At 40.0% G+C, this 23342-nt stretch overlaps 1 protein-coding gene across 2 annotated transcripts in view; it reads left to right on the top strand.

Annotated features, from left to right (window-relative positions):
- LOC138741425 (keratinocyte differentiation factor 1-like) overlaps positions 1-22898 on the top strand; it is a 46660-nt gene extending 23762 nt beyond the window's left edge. For both annotated transcript variants that reach the window (XM_069895503.1, XM_069895504.1), the window contains exons 2-4: positions 18982-20061; positions 20424-20498; positions 21567-22898. In XM_069895503.1, the coding sequence (XP_069751604.1) occupies positions 18999-20061; positions 20424-20498; positions 21567-21643 (1215 nt within the window). In that variant the 5' untranslated portion in view covers positions 18982-18998 and the 3' untranslated portion in view covers positions 21644-22898. The remainder of the gene's footprint in view (positions 1-18981; positions 20062-20423; positions 20499-21566) is intronic.
- The last annotated feature ends 444 nt before the right edge of the window (positions 22899-23342 follow it).

The raw sequence follows: 23342 nt of genomic DNA, 5'->3' as shown, positions 1-23342 counted from the left end.
TGTTCTTAAAGAAATTGTGTATTTCCTTAAATATTAAAACAGAAGAAAAATGTAAAAGCTGGAAATCCAAAATAAAAGTTGAAACATGAAGGAGATCCAACAGGTCAGCCACATCATTGGTGAGAAACTGCTCACTTTTAGTGAGGGAAGTATACTTTCTCAGCAGAGAGACATCTTTCTTCATTTGATGTGACTGGTAGGAGGTTTGGTATAGACTGCGCAAAAAGATGAATTGTGTTCAAAATATCACATTAACACAAGGTTATCAATGACCTCTCTGAATGAATGGAACTTCAACCGATATAGCTAATGTGATGAAAGTTAGAAGGATGCTGAATAACTTCAGTTTTTCCAGAACAAAGCTGGAGATTGCTATAGGATGTCTAATTTTGTTGAGCAACCAGTATCTGACATTAGGAATTCTAAGCCTGTAGCCTGAAGTGGGTCACTCTTTTATTTCTGGGTCAGATGTTAAGGTTCATGTTTCAGGCTAGAGACCAGCGCATAATCAAAGCAGATGGTCCTGAAGGAGCAACACACTCAGTGGGCTCACTGTTGCATTGGCTCAGATGGACTCTTTCACATCAGGAAGAACCAGGGCCCTGTACTGGAGGAAGTCGTCCCACTGCCCTTTTAAGGCAACATAATGAATTTATCCCTGTTTTATTGGTCTATCAAATTTCTTTGTCTTAATTAACAGATTATTGAATTATACACGAGGCCATTTGACCCGCCAGCTCTTTGAAAAGCAAGTCAGTTAATTCTTCTCCTGACTCTTACCTAATATCCCTGTGATTATTTTCCCAATGTATTTGTCTAAATCCCTTCAGAAAACTATTGTTAAATCTGTGACTACTTTCTATAAAGCACTGCATTTCAAATCCGACTGTGCATATTTATCTCTGATTCTTATGCCAGTCACCATAAAGCTATACTCTCTGATTACCAACACCTTAGTCATTGCAAGTACTTTCCCTTTATTTATCCTGAGTTAACCATTCATCATTTTAAACAGCTTCTGGTTTTTCTCTGTTCACAAGGTGAATAATTACAAATTCCTGTCAATCCACAGATTTGCATTCCAAAGACCTGTAATCTGTGGTTCTTGGTTCTGAACACTGAAAAATTTCCAGTAAATTCCTCCTTTATTCTATTCAAATTCTCCATGTCTCTTAAAGTATGATGCAGCTTTAGGTATCATCTGGAGCTGATTACTAATGCCATTTATAATCTTCAAGATTATTTTATTCTCATGCAATAAAGCAGAAAATGTGATATTACACAAAGTTTCCTTTACTGTAAAGCAGACAAAGATTTGGTATCAGCAGAAATTGCCTGTCACCCTTGACAGGCAGGGTTTAAACATAAAGTCTTCTAAACCTGTGCCATTTAATTTCTATTGTCTCTCCAAGGTGCATGATATCTTACAATTTTACATTGAATTTTATTTGTCATTTATTCATTCTTGCATGGGTCTTACAGGCAAAAGCGCAAGCCACCAGTTCTTTTGTTCCAGCCACCAACAGAGACCAGCTCATTTTTGCACTCCAAGTTTGCTAATAACACAGACTAAATGGGAACCAAGCCATGATGAGGACGCAAAGAGGCCTCAAGTGATGTAGACAAGCTGAGTGAGTGAGCCACAACTTTTCAGATAAGAGAACAGTGTGGAAAACTGAGGTTATCTACTTTGGTGAAAAAAAAAGAGGAATGCTGAGGATTTTTTAAATGGTGAGTGATTTGGGAATTGTCATTGTCCAAAGGAACCCAAATATCCTTGTGCAAAATAATAAAAAAGCTATTTTAAGAGACAGAGCAGACAATAAAGTTGCCTTTATTGCAAGAGGGTTTGAGTACAAGAATAAAGATCTCTTCCAACAATTGGGACATCTGTACAAAGTGAAGGAAGAAAAGTTTAGGGGAGACGTAAGGGTAAGTTTTTTTTTATACAGTGAGTTGTAAGTACCTGGAATGCCTTGCCAGGGATAGAGGTGGAGGCTGAAACATTAGGGGCATTCAAGAGAATGTTAGACAGGCACATGGATGAAAGAAAAATAGAGGGGTAGGAGGTAGGAAGGGTTTAGTGTTTGGTAGGAATACATAGGTCAAGGGCCGAGGGGCCAGTACTGTGCTGTAATGTTATGTTCTAATTATGCACGTGGAATATTGTGAATTTCATCTCCTTATTTCTGTTTGCTACAGAGGACATGCAGAGAAAATTCATCAGATTGCCTCAAGGGGGTGACAGGTTTGTTACATGGGGGAAATTGAGTAACTGGGCCTGAATAGTTTTTTTCAAATTTAGACATGCAACACAGTAAAAGGGCCCCTCCAGCTCACAAGCTCATTTCGCTCAAATACATCCACGTGACCACAGCTAGAGTTTAGAATGAGAGATTACCTCAGTGAGATAAACAAATTGAAAGAGGACAGAGCAGAGTAAATACAGGGGGTAGTTATCCTGAAATCCCAAAGCTCGGAGTTACAGACTCAAAATAAGACAAACCATTGTGGACTGAAATCAGGAGATTTTTCTTCGGGGCTGTGGGGGTATTGATTGCATTAATTGTATATTGATACATTTCTGGATATTAGAGGAATGGATACAGGTTTGGGGCAGAAGCCGTGATCTTGTTGAATGGCAGAGTCAACCTTAGAGGTTAAATGGCCTGTCCCTGCTCTTATGCCTCTAATCTGGAAAAAAAATCCATTCATCAAAACTTTTCCCTGTTAGTTAACTTTTATGCGAAAGGATTCAGTACATTCATTCTCTATGAGGAAGATTACAGAGAGTGTATTTGGTGGGGAATTTCATTGACCAACCCCATGCCAGGCTTAGTGTCACCACCACTGGCAGACTGGTGGGTGAACTGATTTCCATCTTTGCTAATTATATCTGTGTCCACTGCACAATACAAGAGAGAAAAAGTCTTGTTCGTGAACAGAGGACACCTTCCTCATTCTGCATGGTCTTACCATTGTGCTGAATGGAATAGCATATCCAGCAACCCAAATTTAGCATTTCTTAAAAACTCAGCAAGATCAGAAATGTGTTCCCTGTTGATCTGTAATTTCATATTATGGCATAACCTATGCTTTGCTGTTACTTACTGGCGAGAACAACCCCATCCAATGAGCTGAGCAGTGCTGCAGTGTGTGACAGGAGCAGTACCACGTGTGCAAAATATACAGATGGAAGCCATTTGGCCCTTCACTTGCTTTGCAATTCAGTAAGATGGTGGTTAATCTTGTATCTCACAGCCACTTTATGCACCAACCCCATATCTTTTGATTATCTTAATATCTAAATATCATTCTCTTTCTTGAGGGTTTCAAAGGTTCGATTCTCTTGCATGAAGAAATTTCTTCTCATTCCTCTCTTGAATGGACATCTTCTTATCACAAGATGTCAACTGGCTCAAGCTACAGCACAAAACTATGTACGTACTACACAGCAAAGTCAGTGGTCGACACAACAAGTGATCCACAGACGATCAAAGTTCTACAGTCTTGCTACATTCCGATATGAATGTTTGTAGTTAATTAAATTGCTAACAGGTGGAGGAGACTTCAAGAACACACCCTTTTCATTGGTGGTGGGAATCAGCATTCAAGTGCCAAAGGCAAACCTCAAGCCTTTGTATCCATTTTCAGCCATGTACTGAGTAGATGATCCACCTTGACTTCTTCTGTAGATACCTGTCATTCCAGATGTCAGTCTTTAACCAATTAGTTACATGTCATGTGATGTTAAGGAATAGCTGAGAGGATTAGATATAGCAGAGACTTTGAAGCAATTTAACATTCTAAGGTAAGCTTCCATTATTGTCAGGTAATACTACATTTAGAACATAACTCACATGAAATTCTTTAACTTTTGTCTACCGTAAGGCAGACAGAGAGACATCACTTTGTCCAGGGCCCCTCACAGAAACCTACCAGTCCTGAGCCTGCTTAACTTCTGAGATAAGACATTCTCAGGTGTATTCAGGCTCTTAAATGCTGTTCAGGCATTAAGATGTGCTCTAGAAATAGTTGTTTGCCAGTTATAGTTGCAACCATGGCACGGATAATTGCACAGTTATGTCCTGCTCACAAAAAGGATTTATTCAATCTAGTTAATTATAATCCCATCAGTCTACTCCTAATCTTAAATCAAGTGATAGTTTGTGTCATTAATAATATTATCAAGAAGCCAATAACTTGCTTGCTTATCAATGCTCAAATTGGGGTGGTGCCAAAACCATTGACTCTGGACCTCATTAGGGCCTTTGTTCGAATGTGGACCATTGCCAGAAGAGAGTCGAGATAAACTGTCTCTGCCATCAAGGCAACATTGGAGTGGGTATGGTGCCAAGAAGTCCTGGTAAAATTGAACAATGGAAATTGGGGAATGGTTTGAGTTGCTGTATTCTTCACCTCGCTTTGGAAGATGGTTGTCACTCTGGATATCAATCTCTCATCCAAGCCATTGTTCCACTCAGGGCAGTATCCTCAGCCCTGTCATCTTTAGCTACTTTATGCTTCTTCCAACCTAAATGGCCAGCTACAAGAGCCAGTGGGAGGCACAGTTCTCTGAGGTGACTGATTCACCTCCCAATTCTCACAAAGCATTTTCACCAACTACAAGCTACAAGTTTGTGATTGAATACTTGATTGGAGTTGTAAATTTCAAAATGACTCAGCAGGTTTGTCACAATCTCGAATATTGCTGGGATGGTGTGACATTGGAAACCCTGGAAAATTTCTACAGAGGTGTGGTGGAAAGCGTGCTGACTGGCTACATTACAGACTAGTATGGGGACATCAATACCCCTGAGCGTAAAGCCCTGCAAAAGGTAGTGGACACAGCCCAGGCCATCATGGGTAAAGCCCTCCCCACCATTGAGAATATCTACAGGGAACACTGTCGTCGGAGAGCAGCAGCAAACATCAAAGATCCGCACCACCCACCACACGCTCTGTTCTCGCTGCTGCCATCAGGAAAGAGGTATCGGTGCCACAAGACTTGCACCACCAGGTTCAGGAACAGTTACTACCCTTCCACCATCAGACTCCTCAACGACAAACTCAATCAGGAACTCATTTAAGGACTCTTGCACTTTATTGAATTTTTCATCTCTCTGTATTGCAGTCAGTTTGTTTACATTCCTTTATTTGTTGACACATGTTGAGGGCAGCTTTTTTTTGCACACAATTTGGTAATTCTGCCTTGCCCACAGGATAAAGAATCTCAGGGTTGTATGTGATAGCATGTATGTACTCTGACAATAAATCTGAATCTAATGTGCTGCGGCTGCAGAGCACATCTACAATTATTTGCCAAGGCTACTTTGTTCTAAACCAATAAACTTTATTAAGCAGAGGAACAAGGGCAGCGTGCCTGAGATTCCACATTGCAAGCCATCCTGATTTGGCAAGGCTTTGCTGTTTTTTCATTATTGGAACTAAATACTGGAACTTGCCAAGAGCAACTAAAGTTAAGCAGTGGTCCACCAGCAACGATCACCTTCCCACCAAATGAATAAAAACAATACTATTATTGTAATCCTTTATCACATGAATGAGTTCAACTTCTTGCCATTTCCTATCCTGAGGCCACACTTCGACTGAAGTTTGTTAACCTCCCTTGTTAACTGCCCTCAGCCTGCATTTTCTGCAGTTTACAAAATTAGAAGATGACGTTAGCAAGGTTAACCAAATGTTAGGACAAAGAAATAGTTTAAAGAACATCTTTCAGAAAGGAAGGCTGGTGGCAGACAGATTTAGGGAGGAAACCCCAGAGCTTAGGCCCTGAGTAATTGAAAACATCATTTTTGGTGGTCATTGCTCTTTGTCTCGCCTTCACCAACAATGCAAATGGTCACGCTCCTAATGTACTGCATCCATCCCTATTAAAGTTACTTTCATCACATCTTAACAAAATATACCCATTTGGTTCAACTTTTCTCTCACAACCTTGAATCAGTGCTCATCTTTCTTCATCTTTTTTGTTTGACTCTTTCTAATTATGAACCCCTTTCTTGACACCACATTGAAACAGCCCTTTATCAAAATTGGCCATGACATTCCTTGTAATAGTGGCTGTGGTAACTTATTGTTCCTGCTCCTCTCCAACATTATCAAGTTCAGGGACCATCTGTGGTTCCACTCTTACCTGTTTCATTAGAGAGCAAACTCGGGCTATGTGAATAGTGTGTGTATGTAGAACTAAGTGTTTTAGAAAGCCTCAGTAGAAGAGCATCATATTGCCCTTCCTATCTACCTCTTCCAAAGTTCTCCTAAGCATTTCTTCTTGATCCTTTCCATTTCTTGGGTTCTATAGACAGATGACTAATGATGCCCCATTTTATTTTGCTTTGTTGATCTATGCTTATCTGCTCACACTTGACTGTTCACTTTCCTGGCCAACCTCTCATTTTTCAGCCTGTGTAGGCTTTATCATAATTTCCCAGTCCCCCATGACATTTGTGGTTGCTGATCTACCATGGAAATACCTTGATTTTAATCTTCATCTTTGGCAGAGAACTATGTCCACGTGACCATCGAATTACCATTTATCAGTACTTGATCCATGGCTTGTTTTCAGAACTACCAATTACCTCATCTCCTTCCCCATCTGCAACTTCGTCCTGCAACAAACCTCTGTGACCTCTATTTTCCTCCAATATTTTTTCCTGTGCATCCCTGATTTTCTTTGTTCTGTGGCTGTGCTTTCAATAATTAAGGGGTAACCTCTTTAGTTTCCTCCTAAATTTCTCTCCTCTGTCTTCCACACTCCTTCTACAAGTATGCTCATGTTTGCCAAGGTTTAGTCAATTTTTCATTCACAGTTTTTGCCTGAAATTTACCTCCAAAGATAATTTCAGAAATGTGGATAAGTCATGGGTGTTAAAGAAATGTTAATGAATTTTAGCAAGAGAGGTAATTTATTGCATTCTGAATGATTTTTTGTGTTTACACCTTTTTGTCTCTGTAAAACAACCTTGTGCCAGAACTAGAGCTTAGAATAGACCAGATGTGCATTAGTCATCTCAAACTGGTTTGGTGACAAATGCCTGAAGATATAAAATCATAGAAGCTTACAGCACTGAAGATGGATATTATCTCACCTATTTTAAATGCACACACTTCCTTTTTTTTCTTCATAACCCAGCAACTGGTCCTTTCAACTACATGTATGATTAACTTTGTGAAACATCTGTGGAATGTGTTTCCACCATTCTCTTTAGTTGTGTTATTGAGATCTTAACTACTCTCTCTATGAAAATGCTCCTGTTTCTTTTTGTTTCCTTTGTGTTCTGATGCCATTTTTTTGTGACCTCTAGTTAATGGCCCATGGAACAGTGGAAATTATTTCTCCCAACATGTTACATCAAAAGGTTGAATGCCTTCATTTGATTTCCTGTTCATCTTTTCTTTTCCGAACAATCCTTTGGTGAATTAAACCAGTCAACCTGTAGCTCCTCAAAACTTTGACAAAACTGTGATCCCAAGAACTGCACAAAGTGCCCCACCTGAGGTCTGCCAAATGATGTATAAAGATTAACGTGACTTCCTTGTTTTTCTGTTCAACAATCGGAATTACAAGACTAAGTGTTTTTAACGTGTCCTGCAACTTCAAAAGATTTGTGGTGGAAAAGATGAGGCAACAGTGGGTTTTTTTTTGAGGGGGGGAAAGCCATTCAGTGACTGTGTGGCTGCAATGTGGGGCTCCCAACAGAATGAAGATTACAGGAATAAAACTTGATCCTGTCACAATAGCAAAGCAAGTCCAGTCCCCATTCCTCCATCCTGTCCACCCCTTTTTATAGCAAACCTTCGCTTCCTTTTATTCCCCTATCTTTCTCTCTCTGCTCATAGGGGTTCTGTAGAGATCTGACCCTTTGCTGCCACACTCAATCTGCAAGAGGAACTCAGTGGGTCGAGCGGCATCAGTGGGAGAAAAAGAATGGTCCACATTTTTGGGCATAGCCGTTCATCAAGTCTTTAACTTGGTGAGGGGTTTCAGGCCCAAAATGTCAACCCTTCTTTTTCCCTCACAGGTGCTGCTCCACCTGCTACCTTCCCCCAGCAGCTTGTGTTTAGCTTCAGGTTCCCACATCCACAGTCTTGTACTTTGTTCTGATTTTCATTTCTCCAGTAGATCCAGTTTCTTTCCAATTACTTAAAGTGGCAATGGAAAAATAATTTGTCCTGGGGTCCACTGATTGCTTTGTGAATTTCCTTCAGTTTTGGGCACTGAATTTTATTTCTGTTGGTAATCTATGACATGCAGTGGATGGAAGTGTGAGATGTCTTTGTGCTGACTATGGTCAAATATGAGCTGTTTTATCTGCAGAGAGCATTGTAGAGTATCTGCTCTGTGCCAAGTAACTCTCCATCTATCTTGATAATGCTTCTTCCCAACTAATTTACCATAAAATTTCTATTCCATTTCAATTATTTTTCAGGAGCTGTTGGTCCTGGTCCACTTTACTCAGCAAAACATTTCTATTGTGTAGGCTTCAATTGTGTAGCTCTGAAAGACCAGAACTAGAGGATATCGCCTCAAGATTCGGGGTTGTAGATTTAGGGCAGAGGTGAGGAGGAACTGCTTTTCCCAGAGGGTGGGGAATTTGTGGAATTCACTGCCTATTGAAGCAGTGGAGGTGACCTCAGTAAATATATTTAAGACAAGATTGGATAGTTTCTACATAGTAAGAGAATTAATGAATAAGGGGGAAAGGTACGTAGGTAGAGATGAATCTACCATGATTTGATTGAATGGCAGAGCAGGCTCAATGGGCCAGATGGCCTACTCCTGCTCCTGTTTCTTATGTATTTGTATCTCAAACTTTCTCTCTGCATTTCAGAGGTGGGATTATCCTTGTCATCATTTGTCACCACCACCATGACGCAACGCATGCATATCTAGGGACTAATATCTAATGGGACAAGTCAACCAACAGTCTAATGTCCACATACACTCCCTGCCTCACAGCTCACAAACAATGTGCTCAGAATCACTGTACCAGTTCCTCAGGATAGTGCCCCACTTAATCATCTTCAGATACTTCTCCAATTACTTTTGTTCCATCATAAGGTTAGAGTGGGGATGTTTGCTGAGGGCTACATAATGATGAATCCCATTTGTAACTCCTCTGCAAATGAATCCGTCATGATTTCATGCAGCAAGACTTTAAACATGGGCTGGTTAAAAAAAAACAAGTAACAGTGTTGCACTGATCAGCCTGTGCTGATTAGCCTAACATCTTTACACCGCCACCAATCGAGAACAGGGTTCGAAACCCTCACTGTCTGTACGTTCTCCCTATGTCTGCGTGGGTTTCCTCCGGGTATTCCGGTTTCCTCCCACCCTTCAAAACGTACATTAAACAATGTCATCACACAATGAAAATAAACATGAAAATTGTATCATCTACTTTTACACATTGGGTCAGTTCATTTTGTCTTCTTTTCATTCTGTCGTTTTAGAGGGTGAAGGTCCGCGGTAGGCCCTCTCTGTTATGTTCCATGTCTTCTTCTTTGGCTTGGCTTCGCGGACGAAGATTTATGGAGGGGGTTTATGTTCCATGTACGGTTCCCAAATTTGTTCGAATACTGTGATGTTATTTCTTGAATGATATGTTATTTTTTCCAATGGAATACATTTATTCATTTCCATGTACCATTGCTGTACTCTCGGCTCTCTTCTGATTTCCAGGTTGACATTATACATTATTTTGCTACAGCTAAGGCTATCATAATAAATCTTTTTTGTGCTTCATCCAAATTGAGGCCTAGTTCTTTACTTCTTATATTACTTAGAAGAAAAATCTCTGGATTTTTTGGTATGTGGCTTTTTGTGATTTTATTTAATACCTGATTTAGATCTTCCCAAAACTTTTTCACTTTCTCACATGCCCAAATTGCCTGAACTGTTGTTCGCGTTTCCTTCTTACAGTGAAAACATCTATCTGATAATGTTGGATCCCATTTATTTAACTTTTGGGGCGTGATATATAGCCTGTGTAACCAATTATATTGTATCATGCGTAACCTCGTGTAAGGAGGAAAAACCCAACACCCAACCCCAACCAACCAATTTTCCCCTGCAACCGCTGCAACCGTGTCTGCCTGTCCCGCATCGGACTTGTCAGCCACAAACGAGCCTGCAGCTGACGTGGACTTTTTACCCCCTCCATAAATCTTCGTCCGCGAAGCCAAGCCAAAGAAAGAACCAATTATATTGTATCATGCGTAACCTCGTGTTTATTGTATTTCTCGTAGTTCTGGAGCATAGCTTTTCCCATGTTTCATTCTTTATCTTTATGTTTAGATCTAGTTCCCACTTTTGTTTGGGTTTACAGCTTATTTCATTGTTCTCTTTCTCTTGCAGCTTGATGTACATGTTTGTTTTAAATCTTTTAATTATCATTGTGTCTGTAATCACATATTCAAAACTGCTTCCTTCTGGTAACCTCAGCCTGGTTCCCAATTTGTCCTTCAAGTAGGTTTTCAGTTGGTGGTATGCAAACATTGTACCATATTTGTACTTCATTTGTTCAAAAGATAATAAATTATTTCCCAAAAAACAATTTTCTATTCTTTTGATCCCTTTTCTCTCCCATTCTCTAAAGGAAAGGTTATATATTGTGAAAGGGATTAGTTGATTTTGCATCAATAATAATTTTGGTAGTCCTGGGATCACTATTGACCACAAACAGTTACACCAACTGCATGGATATTATATCTACAAAAGCAAGTTTGAAACTTGGCACCAAATGATGATTGATGCCCCTCATTATGCTGCACTTCCTTGATAAATGCAGATCAAACAGATCTACACAATCAAAAGCAACTCCTCTGATTGGCACTGATCCACCACCTAAACACTCAATCCCTCTACTACAAGCACAGTGACCATCAGCAAAACACACTGAGGTCACACAGATGGGCTAATCCAACTGCACCTCCTCAATCTTTAGCCTCTACCACCCAGAGGTTGGAGCACATGGGGCATTACCACAGGCAGGTTCCCCTCTAAGTCATGCAATATCATAATTTGGAAATGCATAGCAAGTTCTTCATTGCTGAGTCTAAATCCTGAAACTCCCTGTCTAATATCATTGTGGGATTATCCATAGCAGAAGGATTGTAGCAGTTCAAGAAGATGGCCTACCACCTCTAACGTCAAGGGCAGTTAAGGATGTTGGCTTTGTCAGCAAGGCCCAGATCCAGAGAAATGCTGCCCTTCAGCTTCTCTAGACCCATTTTTTGTTCCTTTGTTTATAATCAGTCCCCACATTTCCCCTCCCACTATTACCCTTTGCCACTTAATCACTCTCTCGCAGACTCATTCCATTTCCCCACCACCCCACCTTCCCACTTCCCTTCCCTTGATGCTTGCATGGAACTGTTCAATGCCTGATATGTTCCAGTGCTAATGAACAGTTATCAGCCTGGCATGATGTCAGACCTTCTCCCTTCAGAACTCAGATTTCAGATTTATTGTCAGGGTACATATATGACATCACATCCATTTTCCTGCAGACGTGGCAGAATTACTACTAATTGGTAATGCAAAAAAATAAACTGTACGCAGCGTAAACATGTAAACAAATAATAGAACTATAAACAGGCAATTAATGTAAACAAATTGTACACTTCAGAGCGAACAATAAGAAAATTAATGAAGTGCCCAAGTCAGAGTATTTAAATGAGTCTCTGAGTTTGTCATTGAGGCGTCTGATGGCGGCGGGGGAGCAGCTGTTCCTGAACCTGGTGGTGCAAGTCTGTGGCACCTAGACCTCTTTCCTGATGGCAGCAGCGCATGTGCTGGGTGATGTGGGTCTTTGACGATTGCTGTTGCCCTCCAACAGCAGCATTCCTTGTAGATGTACTCAATAGTGGGGAGGGTTTTGCCTGTGATGTCCTGGGCTGTGACCACTACCTTTTGGAGGACTTTACACTCAGGGGTATTGGTGTTCTCATACCGTGATGCAGCTGGTCAGCACACTTTCCACCACACCTCTGTAGAAATTTGCCAGGGTTTCTGTTGTCATACAAAACCTGTGCCAGGTCCTGAGGAAGTAGAGGCGCTGGTGTGCTGCTTGGCCTACTGGGTATATGATCAGTATTTCCAGCAGCTTGTTACTTCAATTCTCCTTCCCATCCCTGGTATTCCAGACAATGAACATCCAGTCTGCACAGAATCAGAGTATACTGTCATGAAAATGTTACAAAATTCATTGTTTTGAGGGAGCATTACAGTGCAAATATTGCAATTAAAATAATGTTTAAAAATAAATAAATTAGTGCAAAAATGTGAGAAAATGAAGTAATGTCTGTGGTTCATTAATCATTCAGGAATCTGATGGCAGAGGGGAAGAAGCTGTCCTTGTGCCGCTGGATGTTCATCTTCAGGCTCCTGTACCTCCTTCCTAATGGTAGCAGAATGAAGAGGGTATGGCCTTGGTGTTGAGGGTCCTTGAAAATAGTGTCTGCTTTCTTAAGACACCACCTCTTGTAGCTGTCCTCAATGGAGTGGAGACTGATGCCAGTGATGGTGCTGGCCAGGTTCACAACCCTCGAGTTTTTTTCCTGTCCATGCCAGACAGTGATGCAACCAGCTAGAATACTCTCCACGTTACAACTGTAGAAATATGCAAGAGTACAGGATCTTGTTGCAGAGGCCCAGGTTTTGGAGCTTGTTGTCCTGCACTGAGAGTATGATAGGGTTGAAGGCTGAGCTGTAGTTGAAGAAGAGTAGCCTGATGTTCTTGTTGCTGTAGTCCAGGTGATTCAGAGCTGAGTGGAGAGCCAGTGATATTGCATCTGCTGTGGTCCATCTATGATGATAGACTGCTAATTGCAGTGGGTCCAGATCTTTACTTGTGTGCAAGTTATTTTCTGGCCATGACCGACCTCTCAAAGCATTTCATCACAGTAGCCAGGTGCATCATCCGGGCTTGAAGCCTTGTGAGGGTTCTCCCTCTTGAAGGATGTTCTTCTGTTGGCCTCAGAGACAGATATCGCAGGCCCTGAATTAATAGATAAATGGGTGAATGAATGTTTTACCTGAAAAGTGCGTTTGGGTCTGGATGGTAGGAAGAAAAGAGTGCATCTCCTTCAGTTGTATGGGAAGGTGTTGGTTTGCTAATCAATACATTCCTTGACTGCCCCTGCTAAGGATTTACCGTCATTACACAGATCCTTATCCAAGGCCATTTAAAATCCAAATACATAACCTTTAAGGGCTTAAGAAATTGTTGAAGACCCTTTCCATCCACCGTAGAGAATCTTCAATCCACTGCCATCAAGGAGGTGGTACAGAAGCATCAGAATTAGGACTGCCAGGCTGGAGAATAGCTTCTTCTTACAGTCTGTGAGACTGATAAACAGTACCCTGTAATTGTGTAAATCATCCCCAATATTTATATGATCATTGTGTATTGTGTGTGCACTATTGTCTAGAGAGGAGCTGATTCATTGGGTGTATTTTACAATCAGATGATAATAACTTTAATTATCCTAGTCTTACCCACACAATTATTGCAGGTTTAAAGAATTGTATGATATTGTCCAAGAATGACCTTCTCTTTTGAATTCCTGCTAACTCTATTATATTTAAACTGTTGTAGAGCTATATGGTTAGTGTAGCTGTAGGAGTTTGTGTATTCTCCCTATATCGGTGTGTGTTTCCTTTGGGTACTCTGGTTTTCTCCCTCCATTCAAATATGTACTGAGGGTTGTAGGTCAATTGAGTGCAATTGGACGGCATGAGCTCATGGGCTGGAAGATCCTTTTACCCGGCTGTATAGTAGCTGTTATTTTTTTTTAAATTTTTTATTTTTCACACCATAAACCACATTGATCAAGATACATACATCTTCCTTTTCAAATATATAGAGTGTCGTTTTCTTCCCCCCCTCCCTCTTCCCATCCCACCCTCCCTACCTCCCATCCCATTCATTTAAAGTACAGAATCTAAGATACATTAAACCAGTCAAACAATGTTGTCACTCAATAAAAATAAACAAGAAATTCCACTGAATTTCAAAAGTCAATTCTTTTCATTTCCTTCTCCTTCTGTCATTTTAGGTGGCAGATGTCCCCGGTAGGTTTTCTCTATTGTGTTTCATGTATGGCTCCCATATTTGTTCAAATATTGTAATATTATTTCTTAAATTATATGTTATTTTTTTCTAATGGAATACATTTATTCATTTTTATATACCATTGTTGTATTCTCTTCTAATTTCCAGGCTGACATAATACATTTTTTTGCTACAGCAAGGGCTATCCTAACAAATCTTTTTTGTGCACCATCCAAATCAAGTCCAAATTCTTTGTTTTTTTTTATGTTACTTAGGAGGAAGATCTCTGGGTTTTTTGGTATATTGCTTTCTGAAATTTTATTTAATATCTGGTTTCGATCTTCCCAAATTTTTTTCACTTTCTCACACGTCCAGATTGCATGAATTGTTGTTCCCATTTCTTTTTTACAACAAAAACATCTCTCAGATACTGTTGGGTACCATTTATTTAACTTTTGAGGTGTAATGTATAGCCTGTGTATCCAGTTATATTGTATCATATGTAACCTCGTGTTTATTGTATTTCTCATAGTTCCAGAGCATAACTTCTCCCATGTTCCCTTCTTTATCTTTATGTTTAAATCTTGTTCCCATTTTTGTTTAGTTTTACCATTTGTTTCCTCATTCTCCTTTTCTTGCAGTTTAATATACATATTTGTTATAAATTTTTTGATTATCATTGTATCTGTAATCACATATTCAAAATTTCTTCCCTCTGGTAACCTCAGACTGCTTCCCAATTTGTCCTTCAAGTAGGATTTCAGTTGGTAGTATGCCAATGCTGTATCTTGAGTTATATTATATTTATCCTTCATTTGTTGAAAGGATAGTAATTTATTTCCTGAAAAACAATTTTCTATTCTTTTGATCCCTTTTTTCTCCCATTCTCTAAAGGAAAGGTTATCTATTGTAAAAGGGATTAACTGATTTTGCGTCAGTATTAGTTTTGGTAATTGGCAATTTGTTTTATTCCTTTCTACGTGAATCTTCTTCCAAATATTGAGCAGATGATGTAATACTGGAGAATTCCTATGGTGTACCAATTTTTCATCCCATTTATATAATATGTGTTCAGGTATCTTTTCCCCTATTTTATCTAATTCTAATCTGGTCCAATCTGGCTTTTCCCTTGTTTGATAAAAATCTGATAAGTATCTTAATTGTGCGGCTCTATAATAATTTTTAAAGTTTGGCAGTTGTAAGCCTCCTTGTTTATACCATTCTGTTAATTTATCTAGTGCTATCCTCGGTTTCCCCCCTTTCCATAAAAGCTTCCTTATTATTTTCTTTAACTCCTTGAAGAATTTCTCTGTCAGTTGTATTGGCAATGCCTGAAATAGGTATAATATCCTTGGAAAAATGTTCATTTTAATACAGTTTATCCTTCCTATTAGTGTTAGTGGTAAATCTTTCCAATGCTCTAAATCGTCCTGTAATTTTTTTCATTAGTGGATAATAATTGAGTTTATATAGTTGGCCGAAATTTTTATTTATTTGTACACCTAGGTATCTTATTGCTTGCATTTGCCATCTAAATGGTGATTCCTTCTTAAATTTTGAGAAATCTGCATTATTCATAGGCATTGCTTCACTTTTATTTACGTTGATCTTGTAACCCGACACTTCTCCATATTCCTTCAATTTCTTATATAATTCTTTTATTGATAGTTCTGGTTCAGTTAAGTATACTATAACATCATCTGCAAATAAACTGATTTTATATTCCTTGTCTTTTATTTTTATCCCTTTTATATTATTTTCTATTCTTATCAATTTGTTGACCTGCTTAAGTTAAATTGCTTTGATACATGTCCATTTACTGTCACTTTCGCTAATGGTCCCTTATATAATGCTTTAATCCAATTAATATACTTCTCCGGTAAACTGAATTTTTGCAATACTTTGAACAAATAATTCCATTCTACTCTGTCAAAGGCCTTCTCTGCGTCTAAAGCAACTGCTACTGTTGGCGCTTTATTCCCTTCTACTGCATGAATTAAGTTAATAAATTTACAAATATTGTCTGTTGTGCGTCTTTTTTTGATAAATCCAGTTTGGTCTAGATTTACCATTTTCGGTACATACTCTGCTAATCTGTTTGCTAATAATTTAGCTATTATCTTATAATCTGTGTTAAGTAAAGATATTGGTCTATATGACGCTGGTGCGAGTGGATCTTTCCCTTGCTTTAGTATTACTCTAATTATTGCTGTTTTACATGAATCTGGTAAGCTTTGTGTTTTATCAATCTGGTTGATTACTTCCAGGAGGGGCGGAATTAATAAATCTTTAAATGTTTTATAGAATTCTATTGGGAATCCATCCTCTCCTGGTGTCTTATTATTTCGTAATTTTTTTATTATCTCTTGTATTTCTACTATTCCAAATGGCTCTGTTAATTTATTTTGTTCCTCTATTTGTAGTTTTGGTAGTTCAATTTTAGTTAGAAATTCATCTATTTTCCCTTCTTTCCCTTCGTTTTCAGTTCGGTATAATTGTTCATAGAATTCTCTAAAGTTTTCCTCCTATTAATATGTTCCCTTGTGTATCTGCTATCTTCAAAAAGATATCTTGCATAAACTTTTGATCTTCTTCGTTAGGTGAATATACATTGAGTAGATTCCAAAACTCCGAATATATCTGACATTTTATCATTACATATCTCCCTGCTGGATCTATTATTTCCTCTTCTATTTTAATTGGTACATTTTTACTGATTAATATAGCTACTCCTCTAGCTTTTGAATTATATGACGCTGCTGTTACATGTCCTACCCAATCTCTTTTTAATTTCTTGTGCTCCATTTCAGTTAAATATGTTTCTTGCATGAAGGCTATATCAATTTTTTCTTTTTTTCAGTAAATTTAGCAGTTTCTTCCTTTTGATTTTGTTATGTATTCCATTAATATTTAAAGTCATATAGTTCAACGTAGCCATTTCATACTTTGTTTATCTTCCCTTTCCGTTTCCTCATCATCACCTTTCCTTCTTATCCATTTCTGCTTTCTTGTTTTGAACACTTTATAAGACAACATTTCTAAAACATCAAACATTTCCCTTTTTCTCCTATCTAAAATTTCTTTAACCCCATTATCCCCTCCCCTTCCTGAGTTGCCCTTTATCCCTTGTCGGGCAACCACATCTCCCCTCTCCATTTGAATTTGCGAATTCACTCGCAAGTGTCAACTGATTTTGCAGTGACCGTAACTCCTCCCCACCCAGCCCCCCCAGAAAAGATTTCAATTTTCATATATAACAAAGGTCACTCTTTTAATTCCCTCCTTACTTCCTCTGTTCCCTTTCATTCCCTTATTAATTCTTATCTATACTCTATATATTTTCCTCTAAATATGGATACACTCATGTACACACATATATACATACACACCTATATATATATATATATATCTATACCCATATACACACATACATATAGTTCGTGGTCATTTTTGCTCTCGTTACATGTCTTCATCTCTCTGCCTGTTTTGTAGTTGTTCTGCAAATTTTCGTGCTTCCTCCGGATCCGAGAATAGTCTGTTTTGCTGTCCTGGAATAACTATTTTAAGTACCGCTGGGTACTTTAACATAAATTTATTTCCTTTTTTCCATAGGATCGTTTTTGCTGTATTAAACTCCTTTCTCTTCTTCAGGAATTCAAAACTTATGTCTGGATAGAAAAAAAAATTTTGACCTTTGTATTCCAGTGGCTTTTTGGTTTCTCTTATTTTCTTCATTGCTTTCTCCAATATATTTTCTCTTGTTGTATTATCTTAAGAATTTTACTAAAATGGATCTTGATTTTTGCTATGGCTGTGGTTTCGGGGCTAATGTTCTATGTGCCCTTTCTATTTCCATTTCTTCCTGTAATTCTGGTCTTCCTAGGACCCTGGGGATCCAATCTTTTATAAATTCTCTCATATTCTTGCCTTCTTCATCTTCCTTAAGGCCCACTATCTTTATATTATTTCTTCTATTATAATTTTCCATTATATCTATCTTCTGAGCTAACAGCTCTTGTGTCTCTTAAACTTTTTTATTAGATTCTTCTAATTTCTCTTTTAAGTCCTCTACTTCCATTTCTACAGCTGTTTCTCGTTCTTCCACCTTGTCCACTCTTTTTCCTATATCTGTCATGACCATCTCTAATCTATTCATTTTTTATTCTGTACTTTTAATTCTTCTTTTTATTTCACTAAATTCTTGTGATTGCCATTCTTTTACTGATTCCATATATTCTTTAAAAAAAGATATATCCATTGTCTTGCCTTTCCCTTCTTCTTCCATTTCTCTATGTTCTTCTTCTTCCTCTGGGTTGGCCATCTGTTGTTTCCTTGTTTTCATTTTTCTCTCTTCTTTCTTGCTCTCGTTGTTTTCTGTGTTCTCTTCCTGTTGTGTTGCAGCTGTCATCCTCAGCTGTGGAGATCGACTCCTCAGCTGTTTCCCCCCTCCCGTCAGTGTGTCTTTTTTCATGCGCGGTTGCGCTCTTTTACTTGGCTCCGTGAGCCATTTTTGTAGTCCCGAGCTCGGGACTTCCATTGACCTTAGGGAGCGGGCTTCTCTCTCCGCGGCGGGCCTCTTCAGACAGGTAAGGCCTTCACCTTCTTCTTCCGACGTTCTTTCTTCTTCTCTTCTTCCCATTGCTTTCGACTTTTCTCTCTTCGCTGCCATTTTCTTCCCACCTTTACTTTTACTTTGTTTTAATTTTTATTCTTGTACCTTTGTGTTTTGTGTATTTTTTTAAAACTTTTCTGGAGAGGGCTGGAGTTCCCTGACCGGCCACTACTCCATCGCGTGACTCCCCCAGTAGCTGTTATTTAAGGCCTGGCGATTTTCATGTGGTTACCGTATTGGGCTCAGTGCAGTTGGTGTTTAGTGACATTTTTTCTTTCTGACCCACAGATCTTTCTGTTTGTGTCATGCAACGTACTCGGCAGAAAGCTGCCCTGCAGCAGACTGACCGACCAGTGGGAGAGAAGCTCCTCAACTTCCCAGGCCTGCCACCGGTCTCTGTGGACACCTTGACTCTGGAGGTTTACGAAGGGTCAACGCCAGAACACAAACGAGCCCAGAGGAAAGAAAGCAAATTGCCGGGCAGAAGTCACAGCCGCAAAGCAGATCCCAGAGATTCCAATGGGAATAACTCAGAAAATATCGGGTTCATCCCAGGATCAGCTGAAAATGCAGAGGATTCGAGCATGTGCGAGTCGTGTGGTTTGGGAACCTGTGTCACGTGGCAGAACTTCAAAACCATTTTCTGCTGCGTAGTGACTTGTGGAATATGTAGGGATCAAGGTTATAATCCATGTAAGAGGACCACAGAGTCATTGACAGATGTTAAGGTAACTGGGACTGCCATTTCAAATCCAACACATGGGGTCGCAATGAAGTCTGACCCCAACACTAATAAAAGTTCAAAGCTTGCAGGCAACAGTTTCAATTATTATGACATTAAACTGCGAGGGGAAGAGGTGATCTGGGACAAGAACAGTCATAGTCTGTCCACAGACTCGTGTCGCAAGGACTTGCACATCTACAATTCTCAGAAATCGGAAAGCCCTGGCAGCACATCACCAAACTCTCACAAACACATTTCTGATGAGTTCCGCTCCTTCCTGGAAGAGGATCTAGAAAACAATGAACTGAATGGGTCAATGTCGAGTGCAGAGCTGGATGAGTACATTAACAAGAAACTGCTGGAGCTCTTCAGCATTCACCAAATTGACATGCTGGCCCAGTGCACTTCTGACACCACCTTCATCAGCAAGAGCAGTGAGATCAGCGAGCTCATCGACAGCATCACCAAGGGCTACAAGATCAATGAGAAGGACGCCGAGTGCCGGATAGTGACTGGGATAGTGCGGATCAGCACCCGAAAATCCAAAAAAAAGCGTAGCCCACAAGAACCAAGTGAGGAAAGACTAGTCAGTTTGACATCTACTGATGCCAAACCTCTCACAGAGACTTTTCTACCAAGTGAAGGTGAGAGAATGGCATTAGGGAGCTGAGATTACATTGAGGGTTGGATTTGGGAAGGGTTGAAATGTATTGGGGCTGCAATAGATTTGCATTGGGAGTTGAGGTGTACTGGAGGCTGGGGTTGCGTTGGGAGGTGAGGTTAGAATTGGGATTGAAATGTACTTGTGGTTTGGGCTGCCTATACACTTGGGTTGATGGCTGCAGTGAGCAGGCACTGGAGTTTGTGACTGTCAGAAGCACATTTGATTGGGGATGAGGATGAAAACTAAAGTAGCCTCATCCTTCCTTTGCAATACATGATGTTTGTGTGTGGTTAGAAGCTGCTGTGCTGCAGTGATGTGATTTGACACTCTGCTTCTGTTTAGACCTCAACTTGGAAATCTCAGTCGTGGACCCCCTTGATTTGAAGGCAAGGCAATTGCAAGGCCTGGCCACCCCAGGTAATTCCTGAATACTGTGTTGTTGACCATCAGAGTGTCTCAAGCTTGGAAGTGAGCAATCTTGAAATGCCCGGTCTCTAACTCAGTGAGCTAGTCTCAGCCACATGTTGCTCAGTTGCAGGGTGATTGGATCTGAAAACCATAAGTGGAATTCAGTTATTTTACGTTTAATACATTTAGTTATTCAGAGGGTTCAGTAACTGCACAAGTGTAAGTTACTCAGCTAGAGGTGGGAATAAGAACATATTGGCTCACAGCAAGATTAAACTACTCTCAAATTTTTGTAAATGAAAATTTAGCGCAACGCCTTTACAGCGCCAGCAATTGGGACCGACGTTCGAATCCTGCGCAGTCTGTAAGGAGTTTGTACATTCTCCCCATGTCTTCGTGGATTTTCTCCAGGGCCTCCAGTTTCCTCCCACTGTTCAAAAATTTAGGTTAATGGGGTGTACATTGGGCAGCACGGACTTGTGGGCTGAAATGCCCTGTTACCATGTCTAAATTTAAATTAAAAATTTTCAGTTATAACTTCTCCCAGAAAAAAGTAATTTCTCCATAAAAATGTAGTGAATGGTGGATTATTACATACAATATGGTACATAAAATCAATCTCTGACCCTTTAAAACCATATGGTCCCCCCTCTTCATTGACACTTGTAAGATGCATTCATCTCTGCTTCCTGCATTAACTAATGACCTTGTCTGTCCTAAATTCTCTTCTCTCTCCTCTTTCCACTCACCTGTCTCGTCTAGTTCCCTTGTGCCTTCCCTCCCGTGTCTCTGTTAATTTCTTCATCTACTGATTTTTTTCTCTCTCTCTCACATCCCTTGCGCTTATCTTTTTCAATATTCCCCTTCCACCCCGTGCTCGCAGCCATGCCTTGCATTCATCCTTGATCACATCCATTCCTTTCCTTCTCATGTGGCAGAATCTGTAGCCATTTTAGTTTCTGCAATGTCCTGATATTTGTCCTGCTGTGGTTTAGACGATTACCCCATTATTTCTGTATTTTTTCGCCCCACTCTGCTTACTTATAAAGTCCTTATTGTTTTGTTTTCTTCCTCCAGAATTCCGGAAAGATGATTCTCTTCAGGACACTGAGACTGATTCATCAGGAGCTCCGCTGCTCAAAGTCTATCTTTAGGCTCAGAGGGCAGACTCTTGCATACATTCATAAAGGACCGGATGGGTAGATCCAGGGCAGTCACATGGGATCTGGTGGAAAGCGTGGAGCTGAAACCCTTCCTCTCTGCTCTTGGCTGTTATTCATGACTGCTGTTCCCTCCCTCCCACCAAAACCCTGGGCATTTTCAATGGTTCTGGGTACGTCTCCAATTTACAGAGTCTGTTACGATTGGTCTTTAATGCAGTCACTCTTCTATTCCTTTACGCCCTACTACAGCCCCCCTCCCACCAGCCACTTTACTCATTCCTCCGTGAGGATGAAAAGCCCTCCCTCGAACTAGAAGAGCCAGGCTCTGTGTATTGGAATGCAGAGATGGGAACACGATTAAATAATGAGTGGGTCATAGGATATTTTACCAGGTGAATGGTAAATTATCACTCCGATGGAAGGGATATAGTTGGTTGTCTGTGTAAAGTTACTTTGACCTTACACTGGTACCTTGCTTAATATTCAAGATGCATTCCCAGGAACAAGAGCTCTAATGGAATTAACACTAAAATTAGTCATTGTTGTACTGTAAATGAGAGGTGCATAACCAACGACGCTGCCGTGATGGAGGCCTGAGCAAATCCAGCAGTTAATTTATGGAGGGCTTGAGAGGAGAGGAGAGGCAACCAGAGAGGAATGGTGTTGATGACATGGGTCAGCTGTGTATTTGTGGGTATAGGGGACTCGGGATTGCACCCTAGCCAGCAGAATGAGTGCAGACTGTTATTGTTACCATTGAGCTTTTCATCATAGACAAACAAAGAGGGAAACAGCAGCTTCATTTCCATCCAAAAGGTGGTAATGAGAGAGACTATAGGATCTTGTCAGCACATGGAGCAGATGCTTCCAGTCTCTAATAATAGTACATTCACTGTGCCAGCCAGAGGTGTATTCCTGAGCCTTCTGCTGAACGATCACATTGCTCTCCCTACTCGCTCAGTAGCAGCTGGTAGTGATGCAATGCTGGGAATACATCGATTGAGGGCAGGCACTCCATCAAGTTCTCCCGAGCAAAAATCCTGTTTAAAGTACAGGGTGCTATGTAAAAGTAATTGAGTGGACTGGTAGATCAAGAGCGCTATAACCGCGGGTGGCATGAAGTGGGATACCAGTATATATTCTCTCCATTGATATATTTTGAATCACTGAATGAGATGCTGGATCGCAGTGGGAAACATCAATGGATTTTAATGAGTTACATTTTATATTAAAAGAAAAACTGTAAGTTTGTCTGTGACTGTGAATATATTTCCATCCCTGATTTCCACTCCCAACATGGTTTCTCCACTCAGCTAAGGTAGGGATCTAGCCAACATTATTGATTTAGGATTCCACCGTTCAGGCCTTTTCTGCTTATTTTCTTTCTTTGTTTGATTATGGGTATGCTGTGAAGCATCAGTAAAACCTTGTTTTTGGTATCAGTAACCATTGTAGTGTGTGGGGCCGTGCTGTCAGAGATGCAAAGGTGATGGAGCTGACCTGAGTGAGGCAGGAGCTCACTGAATCTTATAGCTCAGGAACCCAAGTTCAGTCCTCCAATTGGGCTTGTTGATTCCACCTTTGGAGGAACATCACCGGCTTTATGCTGCTCCTATCACTGTTGCTTTGATCACTTTGTGGATAAGGGCAGACCTGGGCTGATTTGTGGCAAAAGAGACTGCAGATGCTG

This window comes from Narcine bancroftii, chromosome 8 (assembly GCF_036971445.1).
Source record: "Narcine bancroftii isolate sNarBan1 chromosome 8, sNarBan1.hap1, whole genome shotgun sequence".
Classification (NCBI taxonomy): Eukaryota; Metazoa; Chordata; class Chondrichthyes; order Torpediniformes; family Narcinidae; genus Narcine; species Narcine bancroftii.
This window is presented reverse-complemented; position numbering and strand designations above follow the sequence as displayed.